Source organism: Durio zibethinus, chromosome 4 (assembly GCF_047325235.1).
Source record: "Durio zibethinus cultivar Kanyao isolate XHJ-2024 chromosome 4, ASM4732523v1, whole genome shotgun sequence".
NCBI classification, from domain to species: domain Eukaryota; kingdom Viridiplantae; phylum Streptophyta; class Magnoliopsida; order Malvales; family Malvaceae; genus Durio; species Durio zibethinus.
The window spans coordinates 36,834,705-36,856,515 of NC_143165.1; the positions used below are offsets into that span (position 1 = coordinate 36,834,705).

General features: G+C 34.3%; 4 protein-coding genes across 6 annotated transcripts; 1 reads left to right on the plus strand and 3 right to left on the minus strand.

The window, feature by feature from the left end:
- Positions 1-612: 612 nt before the first annotated feature.
- LOC111288245 (protein IQ-DOMAIN 29-like) lies at positions 613-6,102 on the minus strand. Of its 2 annotated transcripts, none has more exons than XM_022879050.2 (8): positions 5,892-6,102; positions 5,708-5,749; positions 5,069-5,200; positions 4,688-4,978; positions 3,625-3,825; positions 3,199-3,279; positions 1,585-2,587; positions 613-1,017 (listed from the first exon to the last, which is right to left on the minus strand). In XM_022879050.2, the coding sequence occupies exons 3-8, from the start codon at positions 5,156-5,158 to the stop codon at positions 986-988; spliced, it is 1,698 nt and encodes a 565-aa protein (XP_022734785.2). In that variant the 5' UTR covers positions 5,159-5,200; positions 5,708-5,749; positions 5,892-6,102; the 3' UTR covers positions 613-985. The 2 variants fall into 2 exon arrangements, with proteins under 2 accessions (XP_022734785.2, XP_022734786.2); XM_022879051.2 differs by having other exon boundaries at positions 5,069-5,169; positions 5,892-6,077.
- Positions 6,103-9,412: 3,310 nt separating this feature from the next.
- On the plus strand, positions 9,413-12,749 carry LOC111287213 (putative LRR receptor-like serine/threonine-protein kinase At1g14390). The gene is made up of 7 exons (XM_022877570.2): positions 9,413-11,071; positions 11,185-11,318; positions 11,428-11,671; positions 11,764-11,957; positions 12,074-12,111; positions 12,186-12,297; positions 12,385-12,749. The coding sequence occupies exons 1-7, from the start codon at positions 9,832-9,834 to the stop codon at positions 12,625-12,627; spliced, it is 2,205 nt and encodes a 734-aa protein (XP_022733305.2). The 5' UTR covers positions 9,413-9,831; the 3' UTR covers positions 12,628-12,749.
- A 67-nt stretch (positions 12,750-12,816) lies between these two features.
- Positions 12,817-16,772, minus strand: LOC111287214 (ubiquitin-conjugating enzyme E2 2-like). 2 transcript variants are annotated; one of them, XM_022877572.2, is made up of 6 exons: positions 16,581-16,772; positions 15,603-15,736; positions 15,471-15,496; positions 14,585-14,674; positions 13,827-13,915; positions 12,817-13,199 (listed from the first exon to the last, which is right to left on the minus strand). In XM_022877572.2, the coding sequence occupies exons 2-6, from the start codon at positions 15,725-15,727 to the stop codon at positions 13,071-13,073; spliced, it is 459 nt and encodes a 152-aa protein (XP_022733307.1). In that variant the 5' UTR covers positions 15,728-15,736; positions 16,581-16,772; the 3' UTR covers positions 12,817-13,070. The 2 variants fall into 2 exon arrangements, with proteins under 2 accessions (XP_022733307.1, XP_089616281.1); XM_089760155.1 differs by having other exon boundaries at positions 15,603-15,810.
- Positions 16,773-18,787: 2,015 nt separating this feature from the next.
- On the minus strand, positions 18,788-21,225 carry LOC111288232 (WRKY transcription factor 72A-like). The gene is made up of 3 exons (XM_022879035.2): positions 20,672-21,225; positions 20,448-20,561; positions 18,788-20,074 (listed from the first exon to the last, which is right to left on the minus strand). Exons 1-3 carry the CDS (start codon positions 21,221-21,223, stop codon positions 19,121-19,123), a joined length of 1,620 nt encoding a protein of 539 aa, XP_022734770.2. The 5' UTR covers positions 21,224-21,225; the 3' UTR covers positions 18,788-19,120.
- Positions 21,226-21,811: the final 586 nt, after the last annotated feature.

The window sequence follows — 21,811 nt, forward strand, 5'->3', positions numbered from 1 at the left end:
GCCAACACAGGGAATTTACTATGGACATATAACACTGGTGCTACAGTACGGTGGAATATCGGCCGGCTATGGATGCATTTACCTGGGAAATGGATATACAGTTGGCCTGGCAAGGTTTCACCCCACTTGGACTCCAGGAATTTCACTTAATGCATTTTGCATTGGCTAAGGGATGACCTCGGCAAAGCCAGTAGGAAGCAAGAACTATCAACAAAATTTTCAACCTGTGGCTGTACCATGAAATAAAATTACCAAATTCATTCAAACTTCTTCAACAAACCCCAAATAATACTGACAGCATCCCGTAATATGTGGAATTCTACCCCAAGTGGAGGAGATTTATAGCAAAATGAGGTCAAGCTTTACCTTTCCTAGCAAGCACCAACCTCAACAAGACAAGGAACACAAGTGCCTCCATACTTGGCACTCAGGTTCCATCTCGTGATCTTTTGATTAAGATCACATTCAAGGAGCTATAACATCCTCTGACCTCAAGACATTTATTAATGTACTGAGTCGAGAATGAGTAATAAGACTAACAGTGTTCAAACCAGTAGGTTTGGGCATACAGTAAACCCTACAGAATCAACTCAATATGATGGAACATTAACATCTACGAAATCGAAAAGCATTACATTTGCAGATCAGCACACTGTCTCCGTCATGATATTAAATGGAAAGAGATTATCATGTTTGAACTAGGATACAAATCGGTGAAAACGGGAGCTAACGAATTATACAAACACAAAAAAACCAAAAGAGACCAAATAACCAACTGTAACATCTATAAATATTTACCGATCTACACTCCTGAAAGTCCTAACGAAACTTAAAAATGCACCAAGCGAAAAAAAGATTAGATGATTAATTCTCCTGGTTCCACAGCCACAAATCAGAAGTGACAACATATAACAAAACTTGAATTAGGTTGCATATCCGCTTAAACTCCACGAGAACTTCAATGAAAATGCTTTCTTGTGCAAAATTACCTCCTCCATTCAGCTCTGACCACCTTATCTGAACCAAGCCAACAATAACGAACAGTCATCATGCAGAATAGGCATAGAGGGAGAGAACCTTACTTGACGTGAATATGAGAAATACAGATACGATAAGCTAAGTAAAATAAAATAGAAAAAAAAATAAAATCAGACACCAAATGGTGGCATGATACTCACACAAAAACCAGAAATCAAGGGTGAAGGAAACAAACAACTAGATTTTGTACAATCTAGCAACCCTAATTCTTGGGCAAGCAGGAGAGTTAAGTGAAATTAAAAGCCCAACTTGAAAGAAAGATTCATAAAGCAGAAATAATCAGCAAAGACCCTAAATGAACATCAGGTTCAGATACCACACTAAAAATGAAATTTGCATGCTCGATATTACATAGAACTACCAACATATGAGCATGCTTAAGTAGACATATAGACGTGAATGTACATACATTGGTGGGAATGAATTCCCATGTTCTACTGAAAGAATGGGGAATAGCTAAGTCGGATATCCATAGATAACACTGATATGGCAAAACAAAAACAAAAATGGAAAGGCATAAAGCATCCAGTGCTAAGTCGTGCTCACCACTAGTATCTCTAGAGGATGATAGAGATTTGTCACTGCAGATAGCTCCTTTGCCAGCTACTTGACCCAGTTTTTGAGCACGTGGTGACAGTGAACTTAGATTGCTATTGGTTGAAGATGGCAGAGAATATCGCCTGTTTAATCCATTTTTCTCAACCACCTCACGGATAAACCTTGAGGAGCCTTGACCCTTAAGTCTAGCTTTTGCAGATTCAGTTGGTGCCATATAACTGGGCACTTTAGGCGTGGTATTTAAATCATTTTCTTGATTATCAATTTTTGCAGGGAAAGAAGCTCTCCTTTGGTTTGCTTTTGAGTTCTCATTGCTGACCTGCTCATCCTTAGAGGTTAACTCCTCTGTTACTGGCATGTTCTCAATTTTACCATTATTTTCTGCAGGTGGCAAGTCAACTGCAGGACAAACATTAGACTCATCAAGAGAAGCATCTTCGGAGGAAATTTTCGGACCTGCCTCAAGATTTGACAGTTTTGATAGTGTTGCAGTCACATCTCTCATCTTCTCAGCAGATTCTTGCTCTGAAACATCGGGAGCATCAGAACTAGAAGTTTTCTCTAGAGTCTGTTTTGTTCTCTCATTAACAACCTCGGACTTATCTGAAAACTCCTTTGCAGAGCCAGAAAGTTTTCTTAAATTGCGTTTAACCTTCTCAAGCTCATTTTGAGGATGCTCCCGAACTGAATCTGCTGGGTTGCCAGAAACTCTCCTTGGACCTCGTTTTTGTTTTTCATACTCTGAAGTAGGACGACTAGACCCATTTTCAACTTTTGCATTGGACAGTTTCCTAACACTTCGCTTTGTTTTTCCTCGTCCATTTTCACCACCCTTTTTCTGATACTTCAACGCCAGGCTCCTAATTGGTTGTGAAGGGGATTCCCAAAAATGTGACCTTGTCCAGCGTTGAAGCCAGTGCCAGGATGAGTTAGGCTCCTCTGGACCATACTGAAGTCGTAGAGGTAGTACAGGAGGTGATGAAAACAGAATCTGAAAGTTATGGAAAAGCATGATCACACATACAGTTTGGCACAGCAGTGAAAAGTACATAGCAAAACCGGCATAAGTTGAGACATCATGATTCTTGCTATTAACAACATGCCATAAGCTAGGAACAGGTACTTAAGTAGTGGCATACATCAAAAACATTTATCACTGACAGTTACTCCATATTAAAGAGAAAGGAGCCAACAGAAGGATTACATTTTTCATATGAAATATTTTAGCACTCATGATAGAGTTCTAAAGTTTAAGCATGGCATAATAAGACTCTTTTGTTTATGTTATAACATTTCACAATGTACAACAGCAATGAAATGCAACCTTGGCTTCTATAAAGATGGCACACGTGTATTACCAAGTCACACCTCCTAAACCGATTAAACGCTTCCTAAGATTTAAGTCCTCTGAGAGAATGTTTTAACAAAATATAAAAAAAATTAAGACAACTAGTTTGGTGGCACAAGCAAGAATTTTTAGGAGCATGAAAAATATCCTAAAGGCCAAACATCATGGACTTTCGATCAGCACAAAAGTAAAAGTAGATACTAAGCTGAATCCAATAGCAGTATCAGAAAGCAAAAGTTAGAAAAACACTATACCTTCTGAACAAAGGCATTACTTGACAAATTCTTCACCTGAGAAGATATGCTTGCTCTGAAAGAATCCAAGCTTTTAGAGCTCTGTTTAAATAAATAAATAACAGCAAGCTTAGAAGCATGATATGTTATGTACACTTAGCTACTCAGGAAGCCACAGAATGAAACAAAAAGGAGGTATATTTTGACTTTCAGATAAGCATCCCGAACTAAAATAATCCTTTAACATTAACGCATGGATACTATACCAGTTCCCATATTAATATTGATATAATCATAAACATACCTTTATTATCATAGGCACTTTCACATAAACAAAAAACATAACTAGGGCATAAAAGAACTTGCGTTTCCAGTTTTTTTTTTTTTTTTTTTTCCGGAAAAGCTAGAAAAGACAAGCCATCATGCACTGGTCCAGAAGAAAAATACCTGGAGCAGTCTTTGATGTTTTTCCTGCACTTCAATGCCAATATCTGAACATCTGACCTTTTGACCACGAGCTAGTGCCTGGAACTTAACAATTCCCCATGTAGAGCATAAAGTAGCAACAGCTTGTCTTCTAACCAAGTGACCACGAATAAGTGCTTGCAGCCTTATAATGCCCTTAAGGGTTCGAAATGCCCGGCGAGCCTTTGAACATATAATATTGTCATCAATAAAACTGCACTATTTTAGGGAGGATGATGATCCTTTTATAAGGTCATGCAAACAGTAGACAGTAGATTCTGTACTTTTATTACACTTTATGCAAATCCATACTTACAAACTTTCCGTTTAGGAGTCATATGGTAATATAAATCAGTATGTAGTCAAATATTTTCAAATCGAAATATCTCTCAACAAGAAGATGCTTGTAGGAAAATGATACGTGTGTTAATAGGAAAAGCTACATTTAGTCAAATGAGTACCAGACAACCCAAGTTACTGTAATCAACACCCCAAAGAGTTTTGCACTTCCTTACACTGCCTATACCATTTTCTTCAACAGCCATTGCTTATGCTATTTTCTTCAACAACGAGGGGCTAAATTTTAAAATATATACATACACACAGTAATGAAAGTATGAAATAACTATCAAATATAGAGCCAGCAGCCATTTGTACGGTCTGACATACACAAGCATTTGAACGAAGAATTGATAAAATATTTTACCACCAATGAAAAGAAAGGTCTAGATCATACCGTTAAAGAATGTAGGAAACAATTGTATCTCATTGAACCCTCACATAAATTTACCTTTAAATACAACCAATCATCACCAAAACCACAAGGCATGATGCAGAGCAAGAGAGGTCCTTCATTACAACCCAAATGCCAACTCAAACAAAATAAGCAGAATAGAGAAAGTGCATACAAGCTACGTTACTGCCAACAATAATCAGCAGAGTTTTCACACAGTGGAATGAATACTATAGCAATAAATGTCTTAAACATTTCATTACTCTTCATGACCTTTAAGTATAACAGTAACCTTAAGAGAGAGTAAGCTACCAGATAACCTCTGAAAGCAGCCTGTGCCTTTGCAGCAGCTTGGTCGAGCCTAATCCTATCAAGATCTTCTGGGTTACCAAAGTTACTAACTGCAACATCATTTCCATCCACTTTTGAACATGGAATATTGACCCCATCATTTGGCAATTGGGTGGTTATACCCTTCTCAGAATCCACTACATTCCTAGCACTGCTCACCAAAATAGGTGCAGAGATTGATGGAGGATCCAATGATAGGTCAGACACAGTTACCCTGGAAGAAACCAATACCTCTCCTTTATTTGCAGCATTCTGCACATAATTGAACAAGAATTAGAATATGTAGCATTTCCAGCCTTCAAAAACTATTTAAATATTTAAAGATAATCATTACTTTCTTACCAGCTTCTCCCTTCCTTTTGACAAATTGGACTTTGAAGATTTCTTCCCAAGAAGCAAGGTCTTGATCCATTTTGCAGGGGATTTTCCCATCTCCGTTAAAACTAAAAATAATTAAAATCCCGAGTTTTTAATCTGGAAAAAAAAAAAAAACTGAGCAAAACCTCAATATTATCCGGGTTCTAGCATAACATGTAAGCATTAAATAAAAAAAAAAAGTAAAAGCATAGCATTTAAAAATCAACCAATGTCCTATCTTAGTACAGCTTGCAATTAATGGCAGTTAAAATTTTAGTACACTACATAATCAATAGCTTGCTACCTACCATAAAAGATAAAAGACTAAATTCTATCTTATAAAAAACACAAATCGATATCGAACAGGACACCAACTGAAACTGTAAAACCTAGACAAACAAAATACTAGAAACAAAGCTCGAAAATTTTACTGTCGTTTTCAGATTTCCTTCACAGTCTCAACAGTAAAAAAACAAAGATTAACAACCAAAGTTCACATCTACTTAGGTTAAGGAAAATCAAGACAAAAGAAAAACAAGCAGAGATCTGGTCCGTGTCGGCAAAACAGAATAAGGTAAAAAAAAAAAAAAAAAAAAAAAAAAGAAAAGGATCAAAAGCTTTCACCTGGAAATGCAGCAAACTTTAAGCCCTAGTAAGTTGCCATTACTGGAAAAAAAAAATAAACAGTAAACATTAGGAGATCTGAAGAACAAATTTTATGTCTTTGTTTTGCAAACTTAAAAGGATGAGAAAAAGAAGCTGTAATGTTAAGAATGAAGAAAATAAACGTAGCATTAAAGATCATTACCGAACAGGATGCCTCGAACAGAATCTTTGAGAAGGTTTTTTTTTTTTTCCTTTTATTTTCGTTTGCTGTTTAGGGAGTGAGCTTAAATAAATGCCTACAAAAGTAAATTTTGAAAAATAAACAAAAAAAAAAATTGTAAATATTTGGGTAATGTGGGGGGAATTGGAAAGAATCAAACTGCCTGCTTTCGCTGGGCCCTCAAAGTTGGCCCCTTTCAAGTCCCCATAAAAGACCCGATGGAGATATAAATATGGTCCCGCTGCCTTCCCTGCTCTGCTTTTGCTGGTGACCTGTCTCAATTTGCTTCAATTTCCTATTTATTTTTTTGTCTTTTTTCCATCAATTCTTTAATGTTTTTTTTTTTTATTTTAAAAGTTCTAATTCGTATTTAAATTCATCACTTAGTTTAGTCATTAATTTTTTAAATACTATACATTTATTTATTTAATGATTTTGTTAACAAATATCTTTAAATGTTTTTTAAGGTTATTAAATTAATATTAAATTTCATAAATTCTTATATTTAATGAAAAATCCATTTAATAAGCATTTTTTTACACCAAATAAACTCATTCTTTTGTTTAAAAGTCTTTATGTCTCTCTGACAAAAAAAAAACCATGTCTCTTATGTTATTTTTAATAATGATATTAAAAAAATTAAGTTGACACTTCAATTTTACATTGAAAATCTATTATAGTATATAAATTTAAATTTTAAATTTATAAAATTATTTTTAAAATAAAATTATAAAATTTGTAAATAAAATAAATAATATTTTATAAATTAAATACGAATCTGTATAATTAAAAGATTCTTTTGAAGCATTAAAACAAACAAAATTAAATGTACTTACCTTACTCATGTAGTGGGGCCGTTGTCAAGAGTTCTAAGATTCCTTGAATGCAAGAGAGGACTGCAAACTTACATCAATTAAAAAATGCATGGTGGTTGCTGTCAGGTTGGCTGCCGATGATAGTTACTAATAACTAATGGGATTATTTTTTTCATGGACTAAAGTAATTAAAACTATTAATGATGGTTACTAAGAGTTTATGACAATTTTCAACGGATTAATTGTTGTCAATTGAGTGTAAAATCAAACAAGAAAGGAGTGTAATTAAGCGGACAGTTGTCCAACATATAAAAGAGATTAGACAGACAAAAGCATTTTTAATCAACAATCACTCCTAAGGTTTAGTAGATAGTTATGATTTTCTTGTTAAACTCGGATGGGTGGTTCGGTTCTCGTAAAAAATATTTCGAAAAAAAAAAATTAAATGTATTAAAAAAATGATAAAATTTAAAAAATACTTGATCGTATTAAAAAAATCATTTTGGACTGACCCAAGTAATTAATAGTGGACTTCTGGGCCGTCTGATTTTTAAGAATATTGTACATAACTCTGGGCCAATGACTCCTTGTGAGATTGGAGCAATTAAGGAGAGTTTAGCCCAGCCCAATGTGTTTTACAATGACAAAAACCGAATTAGACACTTCTTCAAAGAATTGAGCACAAGGATTGTTGCTTCATGGTCAGAAGATTTTAAACTTGATTTTTTTATAATGCTTGATTATTTGATATGATTTGAGTAAAAAATTTGATTAACGTGGAATAACTATTCCATATAATTATTTTTTTTTTTGTATTGTAGTAAGTTGGATATTCTGGCCAGCAATGAGGCAGAAGCAAACCCTCATTAATGGGTCGGCCATTGGTGGCGTCAAAGCTCTACGTTTCAAACCAGGCAGGAGTGATGGAATCATTTATGCTTTTGGCCTTTTAGCCTTTTTAGTTTTTACCCAACGGAGATGACAGGATCCCTTTCTTGAAGGTTGTTGAATAACTTTCCTATAATATATATATATATATATATATATATATATATATATATACTGTAAGTTCAAATGACAAAAGGCTATCCTCTGTTCTTGCATATCATCATCTCTGTTCCCATATTTTCTTCTACATGGATGATAGGATTCACTTTATTTTAAGCATTTTTAAATTGCCAAAATGCATATTTCCGAGGCATACCATGTGCATCCTTACTATATAAAGCTGCCTTCCTCTACCACATTACTACATTAGCATATCATGTCTCAACATACTTTTTATGAAGTTCCCTGTTTAACTTTGCTTTTTTCTAAGGTCGACTTACAATTAAAAATTTTATCTTGAATTGTAACATGAAAATTTTATACTATTATTTATACATCGCAATATATAAAGGTAAATTTTATCATGGTCCTTAACTTTTTTATTTTTGTTCCACTTTAACCTCTAACTTTGAATTATTTCATTTAAATCTTTAATTTTTTTTTTTAAATGGTTCCATTTTAATCTTTGTTTCAGTTTTTTACCAGTTAAGAAAAATATTGACTTGAAATGGGAAGAAAATGTTCATGCGAGATATTACATTAATTTTAACTAATCAATTTGATGAAAAAATTAAAATAGAATAATTTTAAAAAAATAGGATTTAAATAAAATAATTCAAAAAGCAGAAACTAAAATGAAATCAAAATAAAAAAATTTGCGGACTATATATTAACAAATCACAAATAATTTATCTATAAAGGATAACAATGCATGATTATAAATAAACAATTAAACTTCAAATTATTTCAATAAAAATAAAAAAAAGGCTAAATTGAGAAAAAAAATACCAAATTCTTGAAAAAGCTCGTCACATTCTTGATTAGATAGCTAAATTAGTGCCTATTGTCGACTTGTGGAGAGAAAGCTATGGCTTCCATTATCTATGAAAAGGGCCAAAATAACATAATCAACAAAGGCAGCTAAGCCAAGGTGGAAACAGCATCTATGCCATCCACCAAAATTATACAGTAAGATAATAACAATTAGGTGGAACCAACGCATCATTAAAATCCGAGTATCCGGCTTCGACAAAAAGACAACAATTTTACCCCTTTTTTTTTTTTCATCTCGCCGACAAAACGGCATTTCGGACATGAAACAACGGCCAAGGGGGCCGTTGTCGTCATTTTCTCTTATAATTCTACAGGACCCTTATAAAATATGAAGAGTTTTAATGATTTTTTTTTTTCGTAAATTTTTTAAAAATATTTTTGAGTAAAATTATTTAATTATTATCTTTTAAAAATTTTTGAATATTCATATTCTGTAAATTATAAAATTTAACGGATATAAAAATTCAATAAATTATATAATTTATTAAAAATTTATTTTTGAAAAGTTAATTTTTAAAAAATTTCCAAAAAGGATTTTACTGGAAATTTTTATTAATTGATATAATGAAAATATTATTATTGAAAAAAATCATAAATTTTAAAATTAAGAAAAAAATAGTTTATTATTTTGTCTTGGAAAAGAATAAAATCGTATTGCTAATGTACTATACATAAAATTTTCATGTTACCATGTAAAATTTAATATGGTAGATCGCGTACCTTAGGATCAGGATTCATTTGAATTGCATGGCAGGGCCTAGTTCATTACAAATATATATATATATATATATATATATATATATTGACATTCCCACTCTTTCTTGGATCTTTGATTCTCATTTTCTTCAAGTTATTTGAAAAAAGTTCTTTCACTTTCTTAATTATTAGCTTTCATCTACTTTGTCTGAAATTTTGTTTCCAGCTATTTAAGGTTAGTAAAATAACAACTACTAGCTTGATCCAACACTGTATGGCTCTTATTCAATCAGTTTGGATCTGTATTTAACCTTTAATAAGTAGTAAGCAAAACCCAGATCAGACATTTGTCTTTTTTAGATGAAAACTGCATTTATTGAGGTTCTGGGGCTATATGCTAATAGGTTGCATGTGCATTATGTGACTGAATACATGAAGTTAATGTGATTCTCCCTTTCCCAGAAAAGTTTTCTACTACTTTTAAGGTTTTTTTCTTTGTTTTTTTGAGTTTAACTAAGTAGAAGAGAGGAATGGAGACTTTCAGGATTGGTTTCTGTTCATTGCTTTCTGTAATTTTAATGCTTGTTCCAGTTTCAATAGAGCAGCTTCCTCCAAGTGAAACCCGGATTTTTTTCCAAGTTCAAAGGCTTCTTGAATATCCTGAAGTTCTTCAAGGATGGACAAACTGGACCAACTTCTGTTATCTCCCTCATTCTCCCTCTCTAAAGATTCTCTGCACGAACAGTCGAGTAACAAAATTAACTATCGTTGGAAACAAGAGCTCTCCAGCTCTCACCACAAAGACAACCTTAGGGAATGTTTCAGGTTCTCAACAGACTTTGTCTGAGAAGTTCTCCATTGATGCATTGTTCACTGTCCTGACAAAGTTTTCTAATTTGAAAGTATTGTCCCTGGTATCCTTGGGGTTATGGGGTCCCTTGCCCGCTAAGATCAACAGGTTTCGTTCACTCGAAGTTCTCAACATAAGCTCAAATTTCATTTTCGGGGAGATGACTACGGAGATTGCATCGTTCAAGAATCTAACGAGTCTTGTTTTGGCTGACAATCTGTTCAATGGGAGTGTTCCAGATCTTACAGGCTTGTCACTTCTTGAAGAGCTGAATTTGGGTGGCAACTACCTTGGACCATTATTTCCTTCATTAAGCCAGAATCTCGTGAGTATAATGTTGAGCAACAATTCTTTTAGATCTGAAATCCCTTTAGAACTGAAGAAATTCTATCAGCTTCGGAAGCTGGACATCTCTTCTAATAAATGTGTAGGACCAGTCCCACCTTTTTTATTCTCCCTGCCTTCAATTCAGTATCTTAATTTGGCCCAAAACCAGTTAAGCGGGGCCCTTGCACTGAATACATCCTGTAGTAAGAACCTCAACTTTGTAGATATCTCAAATAACCTTTTGATAGGAAAGCTCCCTTCATGCATAGGATCAAATTCGAGAAATAGAACAGTCATTAGTTCATGGAATTGTCTGTCTGATGGAAATTCAAATCGCCAGCATCCGTATTCATTTTGCAACAAAGAAGCATTGGCTGTTAAGCTTCCTGTCAGAAGAAAGGAGCAGGAATCTGGAATCAAAGCAGGCCTAATACTCGGTATCATTGGAGGCGTTCTGGGATTTGTAGGAGCTATTGCATTGTTAATTTTGGTCATGGTCAGAAGATCAGAAAGAACTGAAGATGCAAACTATGAAAGATCCATTGCAGACAAAATGTCTGTTCGTAGCTCTCCAAAACCAGCTACTGATTCAAGTAAGACTATCTTTGTGCCTTTCCCAGCCCTACTATTCAAAACCATTTATGCAAGATTTCAAATTGTATCATCATTTCTACCTACCAAATTTGCTTCCTTTGCTACACTACAGGGCGTGTGCCTCAGACAATGAGATCAGCTGCAATTGGGCTTCCTCGATATCGTGTTTTCAGCTTGGAGGAAATTGAAGATGCAACCAACAACTTTGACCCGTCAAATTTTATGGGGGAAGGATCTCAAGGGCAGGTAAAACATTTGTGTTAAATATAATTAGTCCCCTGAGCCATGAAGCTTGTCATGTGAAAAAAAAAATGGTTATATTCAGCTTGAATAATGGTTACTCTGATGCTTGCAGCTCTATAAAGGTTGGCTTGTAGATGGCTCAGTGGTGGTGGTAAAATGTCTGAAACTAAAGCATAAGCATTTACCTCGAAACCTAATGCAACGCATGGAAGTTTTGTCCAAGCTAAGGCATCGGCATTTGGTTAGCGTTCTGGGACACTGTATTGTTACATACCAGGATCATCCCAATACAGCCAGTACTGTGTTCGTTGTCTTTGAACATATTTCGAACGGATCATTGCGGGACTATCTTACTGGTAAAGCTAACCCCACAAATAATTTACACAACAGGGCAAAAGCAAATCTTATATCATTGAAGAATTTAATTCACTGTTGATTTATTTGGCAGATTGGAGAAAAAAGGAAATACTGAAATGGCCACAGAGAATGGCCGTCACCATTGGTGCTGCAAGGGGGATCCAATTCTTGCACACAGGAATTGCACCTGGCATTTACGGAAACGATTTAAAGGTTGATAATATTTTGTTGGATGAGACTCTTACAGCCAAAATTAGCAATTACAACATCCCCTTGCCATTTAAGGTATAGGAAACAGAAGGAAATTTAAATTACTTTGAATGCATTTATACACATTATTTCTGAATTTAACATGCTGGTTCTCTTTCTTATTTTTATCGTTTTCCTTGATGAAATTGCAGACGGGTTCAGAGAGCCCCGTCACCAATCGTCTTAATAGGTAACGTCTTTCACCTTCCTTGTCCACTTCAATTTTCATTGCCACAAGGCTATAACTTGTAACTACTCCTGCAGTGATGAAAATGCTGAGAATGAAGACATTTATCAGCTGGGAATTCTTCTGCTTCAAGTTATTACTGGTAAACTGGCCACATTCACAAGTGAATTGGATGAGCTTAAACTTCAGGTATGTAGTTAATATGTTCCAATTGTCTAGGCAAATCCGTTATAAAAACACTAGACACTGCATTAATTTTCCCTTTTCTCCTTGCAGCTGGAAAAAAGCTTAGCAGAAGGGCCATCAAAGTTAAGAGGGGTGATAGATCCCTCAATACGGGGCACTTTTGCATATGAATCAATGAGAACCACAGTTGAATTCGCCATCAATTGCCTGTCCAAAGATTCATCCAAGCGCCCTTCAATAGATGACGTTCTTTGGAACTTGCAATATTCAATTCAAGTTCAGGAAGGATGGACCAGTAGCGGAAACCTTGCCGCACCCCTTCAACAGCCATAGTTTATCATCTACCGTAATTTTATAACTGTAGCAAAAATAAATGTCAGCATTTCCGCTTGCATTAACACATGATTTTCTCGTAAATCATCTTCATAAAGTTTCCACATGCAAATGTCAAGTTTAAAATAATGGTCGTTGCATCAAAAAAGAAAGCTTAAACTATCTCTGAACAAATGAAGCACAGGAAGATTAGAACAATCATTTCAATTAAAGGAGCACCATCCGTCCTCATAAAACAAAAAACGTAATAAAGTCAAAATAGTTTGCAACACATTTTCAGTGTCAATGTTATTTAGACAGGCCACTGGACTATTTTTGAAATTCCATAGAACCGAACCATGAGCTATCAATCGGCAGTCCAGCTCTGCTAGACAACCTCACGTACTCCTATTGTATTCACGCTATTCACGCTTGTTCTTTCTACGGAGCCAAAGCATGAGATATCAATCAGCAGTCCAACTCTGCTCGACAATCTCACGTACTCTCCTATTGTATTCACGCTTGTTCTCACTAAACATCCGAGCAGCTTCCGAATTTGCAGGAGAATTTGGATTTGGATCACAAAGCAATGACTGCATACACAAAATAATAGTTGCTTATAACAAGAGAGAGAGAGAAAAGCACACTAAGTTGTATACATGTTAAATGCATCAATACCACACAGTTTCACAAAAAGATGCCCATCTAGCGTTAGAACCAAGGAATATGAATTTAGAGGGGTATCAACTATCAAGTTGAGATTGGGAAGGGTTACCTCCAATTGTTTAGCCCAAGGCCTAAATTTCATGTGTATGTATACACACGCACACCAGGTCAATGCTATGCAATCTCATAAGGGATTTATGAAAAGACATTAAAATGATATATCTGATTCTTTCACATGCATGACTGACAGGTTCAAATAGTAGTTGTCTTACCACCTGGATCTAAAGTTCAATGTTCCAGATTAACAAAAACATATTCGATAATATCGTCATCATAATGAAAGATCTTCCGATCAATAACAACCAGCCGGTGGTTGTCATTAGAGCTTTTCAAAGGCAAACAATGTTTCTGCTTCTACAACTTTCATATGGAAGTTTAAAATAAGTGGCAGGTATGTTTAGAAGCACAAACTATGACACACTAGAATTGGAATTAAATTATATTCTACTCAATGGTCCTTAGATAACCGCAAAGCCTGAAGAATTATACAATACCTGAATTGATGTCAGTATTGCTGCTACATCATAAATCGGACTCCACTGATTTTGTAGAATGTCCAAACAGATGCTTCCATCTGCATAAACTAAAAAAATTGCCGGAAAAAACAGGGATCAGGGCCAGATTAGATAAAACTATTGCCAAACAAACATACAGAGCACACAGATAAAACTTTATCCATAAAATATAATATAGATTTCAAATGAAGAAAACCAGAAACTGAAACTGAACAAGTAAATTTGTTACAGCAACATCAGCTTAGAGGCTTCAGTTGTGTGCATGGATGTGGGAATTTGGAATTCCAAGTATGTTTGGATAAATTGGAATTTCATACGGAATGTACAGCTGAGTGCAGCTCCATTCTGGCCCAAAGGGTGCCTATGACACAAAGAACTAACAAATGATGGCACTGTGTTTACTGAACATTTTCATGTTTGGAGATTCATAAACAAATGCTACATGTAGTCCTCCTCTAAGCATCCAATTTCCAAGTAAAGGTCTACTCATTCACAAGTATAGCAATCGAAAGATCATAGCATAACGGGTGACCAAACTGAATAAACATAAGCACTATAGTTTCACCCTATATATTACACCTATCATGCAAGAAAGAATAAGTTTATCTTACACAAATATGTCAAAAACTGAAGCCTGTAATAAAAAATTTAAAAACTGCAGGGCATGCAGGAGTAAATGAAAATGTAAACTGAATATGCTGATGTAGCTAAAGAATAGGATTTGTCTTGAGGCTTACTGTTTGGATGGAACATTCGAGATACAAAACGAACTGTTGGTGGCTTGTTTGGATAATCCTCCATAAACTGAAGTGTCAGTTTGAACGTACCTGAAGGACTAAAAAATATCAAAACAGAGATGAATTTATAATTCTTAGCAGTATACCTACATTCTATGAAGAAAAAAATCCAAAAAAATAGCTTAAATGATCACCAAATAAAATTCAAGGAGAAAAAAGCATGACCATTTTTTCCCATTTAAGAGATTTAACAGACATGATAGAAAGTAAAGGATCCATATACTCAAAGTATATCAGCCTTTTACACCACTCTGTCCCGGTTTGAAGGTTGAAATACAGAGGTCAAATGGGCATCCTTACAAGAACATCCTTAACAAAAATCTAAGGGTTATTGAATTTTATAGATTTCCTCAAGGCTCTATTCCATGACAAGATTGTTTAACATCTTCTGCTTCATTATTCACATGAAAAATAAGTGTCAGGGACCACAGCCAATGCCAATCCTATCAAACAAACCTATCATTCAGTGTTTTGCAAGAAGTACTAGCTGATAGGAATCACTAAGCTCTGTTCTGTTTTCAGGCCAAAACTTACCCCATTATAGAAAACAAATTCAGCATCCAAAAACCATTCAGAAAATCTAGATAAAAAAGGAAAAAAAAACTAGCTGTAGATGAAGCATTTAACCAATTAATGTATGGGAAATTGATAATATCTTGGGATTGAAGAATTACTGTGAAATTGTTTCCAATTAGATAGGTTATATCAACATATGTTTTCATAGCAAACTTCTAAGGAGGCAGAAAGAGACAAGCAAACAAATCCAACAAACAACAATAGACAACTTGATACTTGAAACTGAAATATGCACTGGAATATAGTTTACCTCCATCCCATGGGGTGTCATCAGGGCTGCAAATCCATTAAGTAAAGTCGTAAGTACAATTCAATCGAATCTTTATATAAAAAACAAGAAAAACAGTAGGAAAATACACTCCAGCCTTATTTTGTTGAATACCCAAATATCACAGCATTCCAGAGCATGATATTGTTATCTTGAGGAGCACCACTAATTCCTGCAGGAGGATCTTGTTGCAACCTCTTAAAATCCCTCATCAGTCTCTTCCTTGCTGGAGTCGACATCCTCACCGCCTACAAATTTCACAGAGGCCGATCCAAATTCAATATGAAGATGCACACAATGAACGATAGAAGAAACCAGAGTTCTTTACCATAAAAATAAAAAAGATTAGATTAAAACCAGAATTCTACAACTAAAACAAGTTTAGAACATCTGTTCTATAACTTTACATGCAGATTGACATACAAACCTCAATCTTTTACTTTGAGGTACAAGCAAAGACCTACTAAGTCATGAGCTGCAACAGAAGGCAACTCTCTCCCACAGCATAAACTCTGCCGAACATCCCCATGATTTGAACTAAACACTTCCAACATGGAATCTCAAGTTCTAATCATTGAGAAACATCAATTTGCATACTCCTCATATATAAAAACATGGTAATATAATTTGCTTACACATAAAGCAACATAGAGAAAGACCAAAGGTGAGATAAAGCAGACTTTTGCACTTAAATTTTGTTAGGGACTCTGATTCAGCAGATCACAAGTCACAATATATAATAATTAAACTAGTATTTCTAGAATTATCAGAACAAATTAACATCAAGTAATTAAAAAAATCAGAAAATCTAACCATAAAAAGTTAAAATCACCATGAAAATAGCAAAAAACACAAATCTAATTAATACCAGAAGAAATCAATCCCAAATCCCCAAATTTCCCACAACCCTAGATCCATAACAACGATCAAAAACCTAAAGCTTACATATCTAGCAATCAAACCCGGCGATTCCCTTGGATATATAGTAATTACCAGACAGAAATCGAATCAAAATTAAAGAAACAGACAAAAAATGAACCTACTCCAAGGAATTGCAAACAACAAATAAAGGAAACAAAAAAAGTATCTCACTTTCTGAGTAAACGCGGCGAGTTAACTAGGATTCTCCAAAAGAAAACTTCAGAATCACGTTAACAAAAGAAAAAAAAAAAAAGCAAAAAATTTCCTCCCAAGATTTGCTCAGGAAACAAACGGAAAATTTTATCAGAGAAAGATTTCTTTATTTATTGCTTTTGGTTTATTTTCTACCATATTTTCTTTTCTATCCTTGAAGGCGACGATGGGTTTATATATAGTTCTCTTTTTTTTCCTTAAAATTCCACCGGTAATTCTAATATTTAATAAATTTCTAATATTTCTTGTTTTGTTTAGGTTGGCTCTTAGCTGCCAAGTAGCAAACTAAGCGACGCCATCATAAATATCTACGTGTATTTTTCTTTTTTTTTATATATAAAATAGGAACAAGATACATAATTTAATTAAAATTTCTAGAATGTTCATTTTCTCATGATAGTGAAAGGCACTAAAATATTAAACTTTTGGATGTCGACATAATGAAAAAGTTTGGCTTATGCACATGGGCGGTCGAAAAATATGCTATTTTGTGAACGAATGTTCTTACCATTGAAGCATCAATTCATACTTTAAAATTTACTCATTTTTAAAGTAAATCACATGGCAAATATTTGTTGCTTTTTTATTCTCTTATTTCTTTTGTCTTATGCAACAAATTTCAAAAAATCTCTTGATGTGAAAAGAAAATTGACGGAATTAGTGGGAAATGACTTCTCTTTTTTTATTTTTTATCTTTTATTTTTTTCACTTGCATACAACTGACTTCGATTCACCTCCTATATTTTCTTTACGTCATTTTCCATTTGCCATCAAATTTATTCTTTTAATGTAAAAGAGTGTTTTATAATTGAGGAAGGTAAAAATCTTATTTCTTTTGGATTTTCTACCAAAAGGAAGGAAAAGAATTTGGGAAAGAAATGATTAAAACAAAAAACAACTAGGCTCAATATGAGATATTATTCTTTTACTATTGTATATTTTTATAATTGAATTTTTGTTTTTGTGTACAACATGATGAAAGGAATTTTCTAATTTTTAATTTGGTATGTCAAAGTTTTTAGGATTAACTAATGATATTTTAGTGAGATGGAACCTTTGGTTTTGAATTGAAGCAATTTCCTTATTATTATTATTTTTTTTTTATGTTGAATGATAATTTTATTCTTGAGAGAGTGTTTTGGAAATAGAAAGTTACATAAAATCTTTATGTGATTGGTAGCCTATAAGAGTGGTAGTATTCAGTAATATTGTCAACAAGGTTTAGTTAGATTATATTGATATTTTGACCTCTGACCCTAAGAAATTTATTGATATTTTATAGATAAGCATTCATCCAAGAATGTTATGAGCTGTTTCCATGCTGTTGATTGTACTGCTAGAGTCGTGATAGAATTTTTTTAGATATACTATTTTGTATATCTTTGAAATTGAGTGTTTCATATTATAGAATAGGTTCTGTCATCATATTTTGTCTTTGAAATTTTTTTTATTAGGATCAAGATTTTGTACATGTACATTCTTACTTCTCACATTTTATAATTTAGACTTACGTTAAAAATAACAAAAAAATAATAGAAAAGAACAAATCCCGCAATAACGCACTGATAAGATACTAGTTTTATTTAATAGTACTAGTTAAAAATTTTATTACCAACTTTTAAAGGGAAAACTTTTTACAAAATCAAATTGCATGATAAAATAATCATGGACTTCACTATCATATTAGGTTTAACCATATAAAACTCATGCTTGTAAATATATACATATTGTAAAGAAGCTCAATTTGTTTGTGTCCATTTGAATGGAATAAGGTACCAATTTTAAAATTCAATGCAATGAAAATCGAACTAATTATACATCTAAATGCATCTTTTATTTCATATTTATTGGAATTAAATTTTTTTAGTAGAAAAATTAGAATGCTTTTAACATAATTTATCTATATATCACATAAAAATTTAACTAATTTGCAAAGCTCAATGAGAGAATCTTAGATGTAATTTGAAATGTAGATTTCTCTCGCAATTTATTTATGTTTTTGGTCAATTTCAAAGTATAAAGTAGATATGCCTTTTTTAGCGGACATTGGATGAGAATATGTAAGAACAAATAGTGGATATTTTCTTTGCATAAAAAATATTCTTTTTTTTTTCTGTGAAGATAAAAATAGACCTCAGAATTTGAGAATAAAACAGCCATGATTCATGGCAACAAACTTATATTCCTTCCTTTTTTTCTTGGATAATATTCTCAGGCTTCTTCTTTCAACCATGGGGAGGAAAATAAATAAGAGGTTTATGAAATTTCCATAATATCCTTTTCTTTAGGTTTTCCTACTTCAGCTAGCTTTAATAAGCCTAATTTCATATCCCTGTAATTTTACAAGCAAAATTAATACAGTAATACGTATTATCTCCTACTTAAAAAGTCGAATTGGTGTTTTTCTTTTTCCTTTGGCTGATTGTGTTGTTTTGGAGGAAGCAGTGAGCGCTGGAACGGTGTTGAATGAACCATAAATTAGGTTTTCCAATAGCCCATCACTTAATATGATTGCTGTTATCTGGAGGAGGAGGATCTGAAGCACTCTTGGACGTTAGAAATGGCAATGAAGTTGGGAACAGTAGTAAGCTTCCTTGCTTTGGTTGTTGCTGATGAGGATTCATGCACGAACATTTTCCTATGTAGCTTGATGCACAGCCTACTTCATTCTCTACAGCTGCTGGGTGGGCTGTTTTCTGACGAAGTGACTCACCCCACTTCCCTTCACTTCCACTATGATTGCCTCTTGGCACACCACCTCCATTTCCAACGAAGGAAGTGAGAGCAGCCGCTAAGGCAGAACGTATCAAGTTAGGGTTTGATGTAATCGCCTTGGTTGCAGCTGTTATTGTCTCTGATAAAGACTGCTGATGAGTACGAGTCGGGTTGGTCATTTGCATGCAAGATTGGTACAAGTGTTGTTGAGGTGGTTGCCTTCCTAGAATATTCAATGACCCAATGAAACTATTTTTATGGTTAGGAAATGCCCCAAAGGTTAAGTGGCTAGTGTTCCAAGATGTTTGTGGATTGAAGCCTTCTAAAGAAGAAGAAGGTGAAGAAGAAAAGTTGAGACATGTCGATGAGCATCTGGGTACATTAGAAAATCTACTGAAATATGAGTAGTTGGCTGGTGCAGTAAGATCAAGAGTGATAGTCGGGTGAGAATTGCAAGTTGAGATTGAAGAGTTAGGGAAATAGAATTGATATGGCCTTGAATTTTGGGCGAAGTTGAAGTTTAAGCCATGGAGGTTAGCAGCAGAAGATGTGGAAGTACTGGGGGCAGAAACTGAGGTGCCAAGGCCCGGTTGTGAGCTTGATGATTGAGACTGTAGCACGGAAGCTGCTGCTGAAGTGGTGGAAGCCATGGCTTTAGCACTTAGGGGTAGTGGATGATTATGGTTCCCTTCATAGGTTGTGATCAAGATGGACATGTCCTCTGCACATCTTTGTACCTGGCGTTTAACAAATATAATTAAGCAGAATTAAAAAACTGATTAATCAAAAAGAAAATCCATATTTTTTAGGCTGATGATTATATCATAACAACTGCCCTTGAGATAAATGATGAAATTTTATCTTATGATAATTTGAATAAATTTGTTGTTATTGGTACTTCCTTTGCTAATGTCCTCCATATGTGCATGTCAAGTAGCTTTAATGCAGTCATAAACAGTAGTATAACATAAGGTTAGGTTTCTTTTTCTTCCAATATTATAGCATTTCAAGATTATTCTTAATACTCAGATCAGATTTACGTTTTCTAATCAAATTAAATGATAGTATTAATTATTTGGGACAGGTTTCAACTAAGGCAGGCAGATATACCTGTTTTCGCACAGGACAAGTCGGTGCTACAGTACAACGGTAGTATGCCCGAGGACGTGGATTTCCTTTTGCTATTTTCTGTCCATATTTTCTCCATTGACATCCGTCGTTCATCTGCATATACAAAATATGATCTTTTTCACGCATCAAAGTTTCTGCTTTACTATCAAGGCACACTTTAAATAAGAATTTTACTATTCAGCTAAAGAAAGTTCGAACTGTACCGTTGGGGTGTCACATCTAGCTCTGACAGAAACCCTAGCTTTTTTCAACTGCATTTGCTCTGACGCATCTTCTTCATCTCTATTTCTCACAGTCTTGAGGATTTTACTTGGTTGACATACCTCAGTTGGTTCCTCTTCCTCCGGTTTTCCTAAGCTAGTTTCAGAGCTTGGGTTCTTCTCAACTTCAGTTGAACCAGGTGGGTCGAATTTGCATTCCAAACCAAGTGTAAGTCCTTCATTACCATTCGGTTTCTCATCTTCTTTGCCATTACTGACTAGGTTGCTGCTGATATTTTTCTTTTCTTTCTTAGGCTCACTACCAGAATTTCTCCCCAGGCTAAGTGAGATAATATCAGATTCTTCATTTTCTTGATGGCTTGGAGCCGCCTTGGTGGACTTCTTGGCTTCTTCTTGCTGAAGAATGTCAAGGAAACGCATTTGCAAAGACTGGTAATCCTTCACAATTTGGGATAATAATAATTTTAACCTTTCATTCTCTTCTTTAACCTCTCCCATCTTGGCTTTGGCTGATTCAATTTGATGGTCCTGCATGAAAACAGAAATTGCACCTTCTGAATTAATTAATTCATAATATAATCTTTCACAAATAAAGAGTTACAACGCAATTGTACGTCCAAATTAATAAGTTGAATGTACAATTGTGGCCCATGTGGACTAACAAGTACTATTACGTTGAATTCGTTTTCATAGGTGACCACCCAATGCATGTACGTAGCTCAAGTCTACCACATGGCTTGGGATTTAATCATTTGATCAAACATCTTTGGCCTGTTTCATTTTAGTTGAACAAACGCGTAATGCATTCATGTGCACTAGGAATATGCAAATTTATTCAATCAGAGATGCAGTACTCTTTGTTAATTCAGATATGTTGTCATATGGAATAAAAAAAGAAGCATGATGAGCCTAGCTAGCTACCTGCTGACAGTCAGACAAAATGAAACAAATAATTTCCCGATTAATGAAGTTCAAAGGCAGGTAGAAGTGGCTGAGCAGTTTACATGTTCATGTTCAATAGAATTCACTAAATTAATCAACAATCCTGATGTAGTGGTTTCTATTAATCATGAAGTTCTCAGGTTCTTTTTATCTCTTTGATTAATATGGTTGGAACATCCT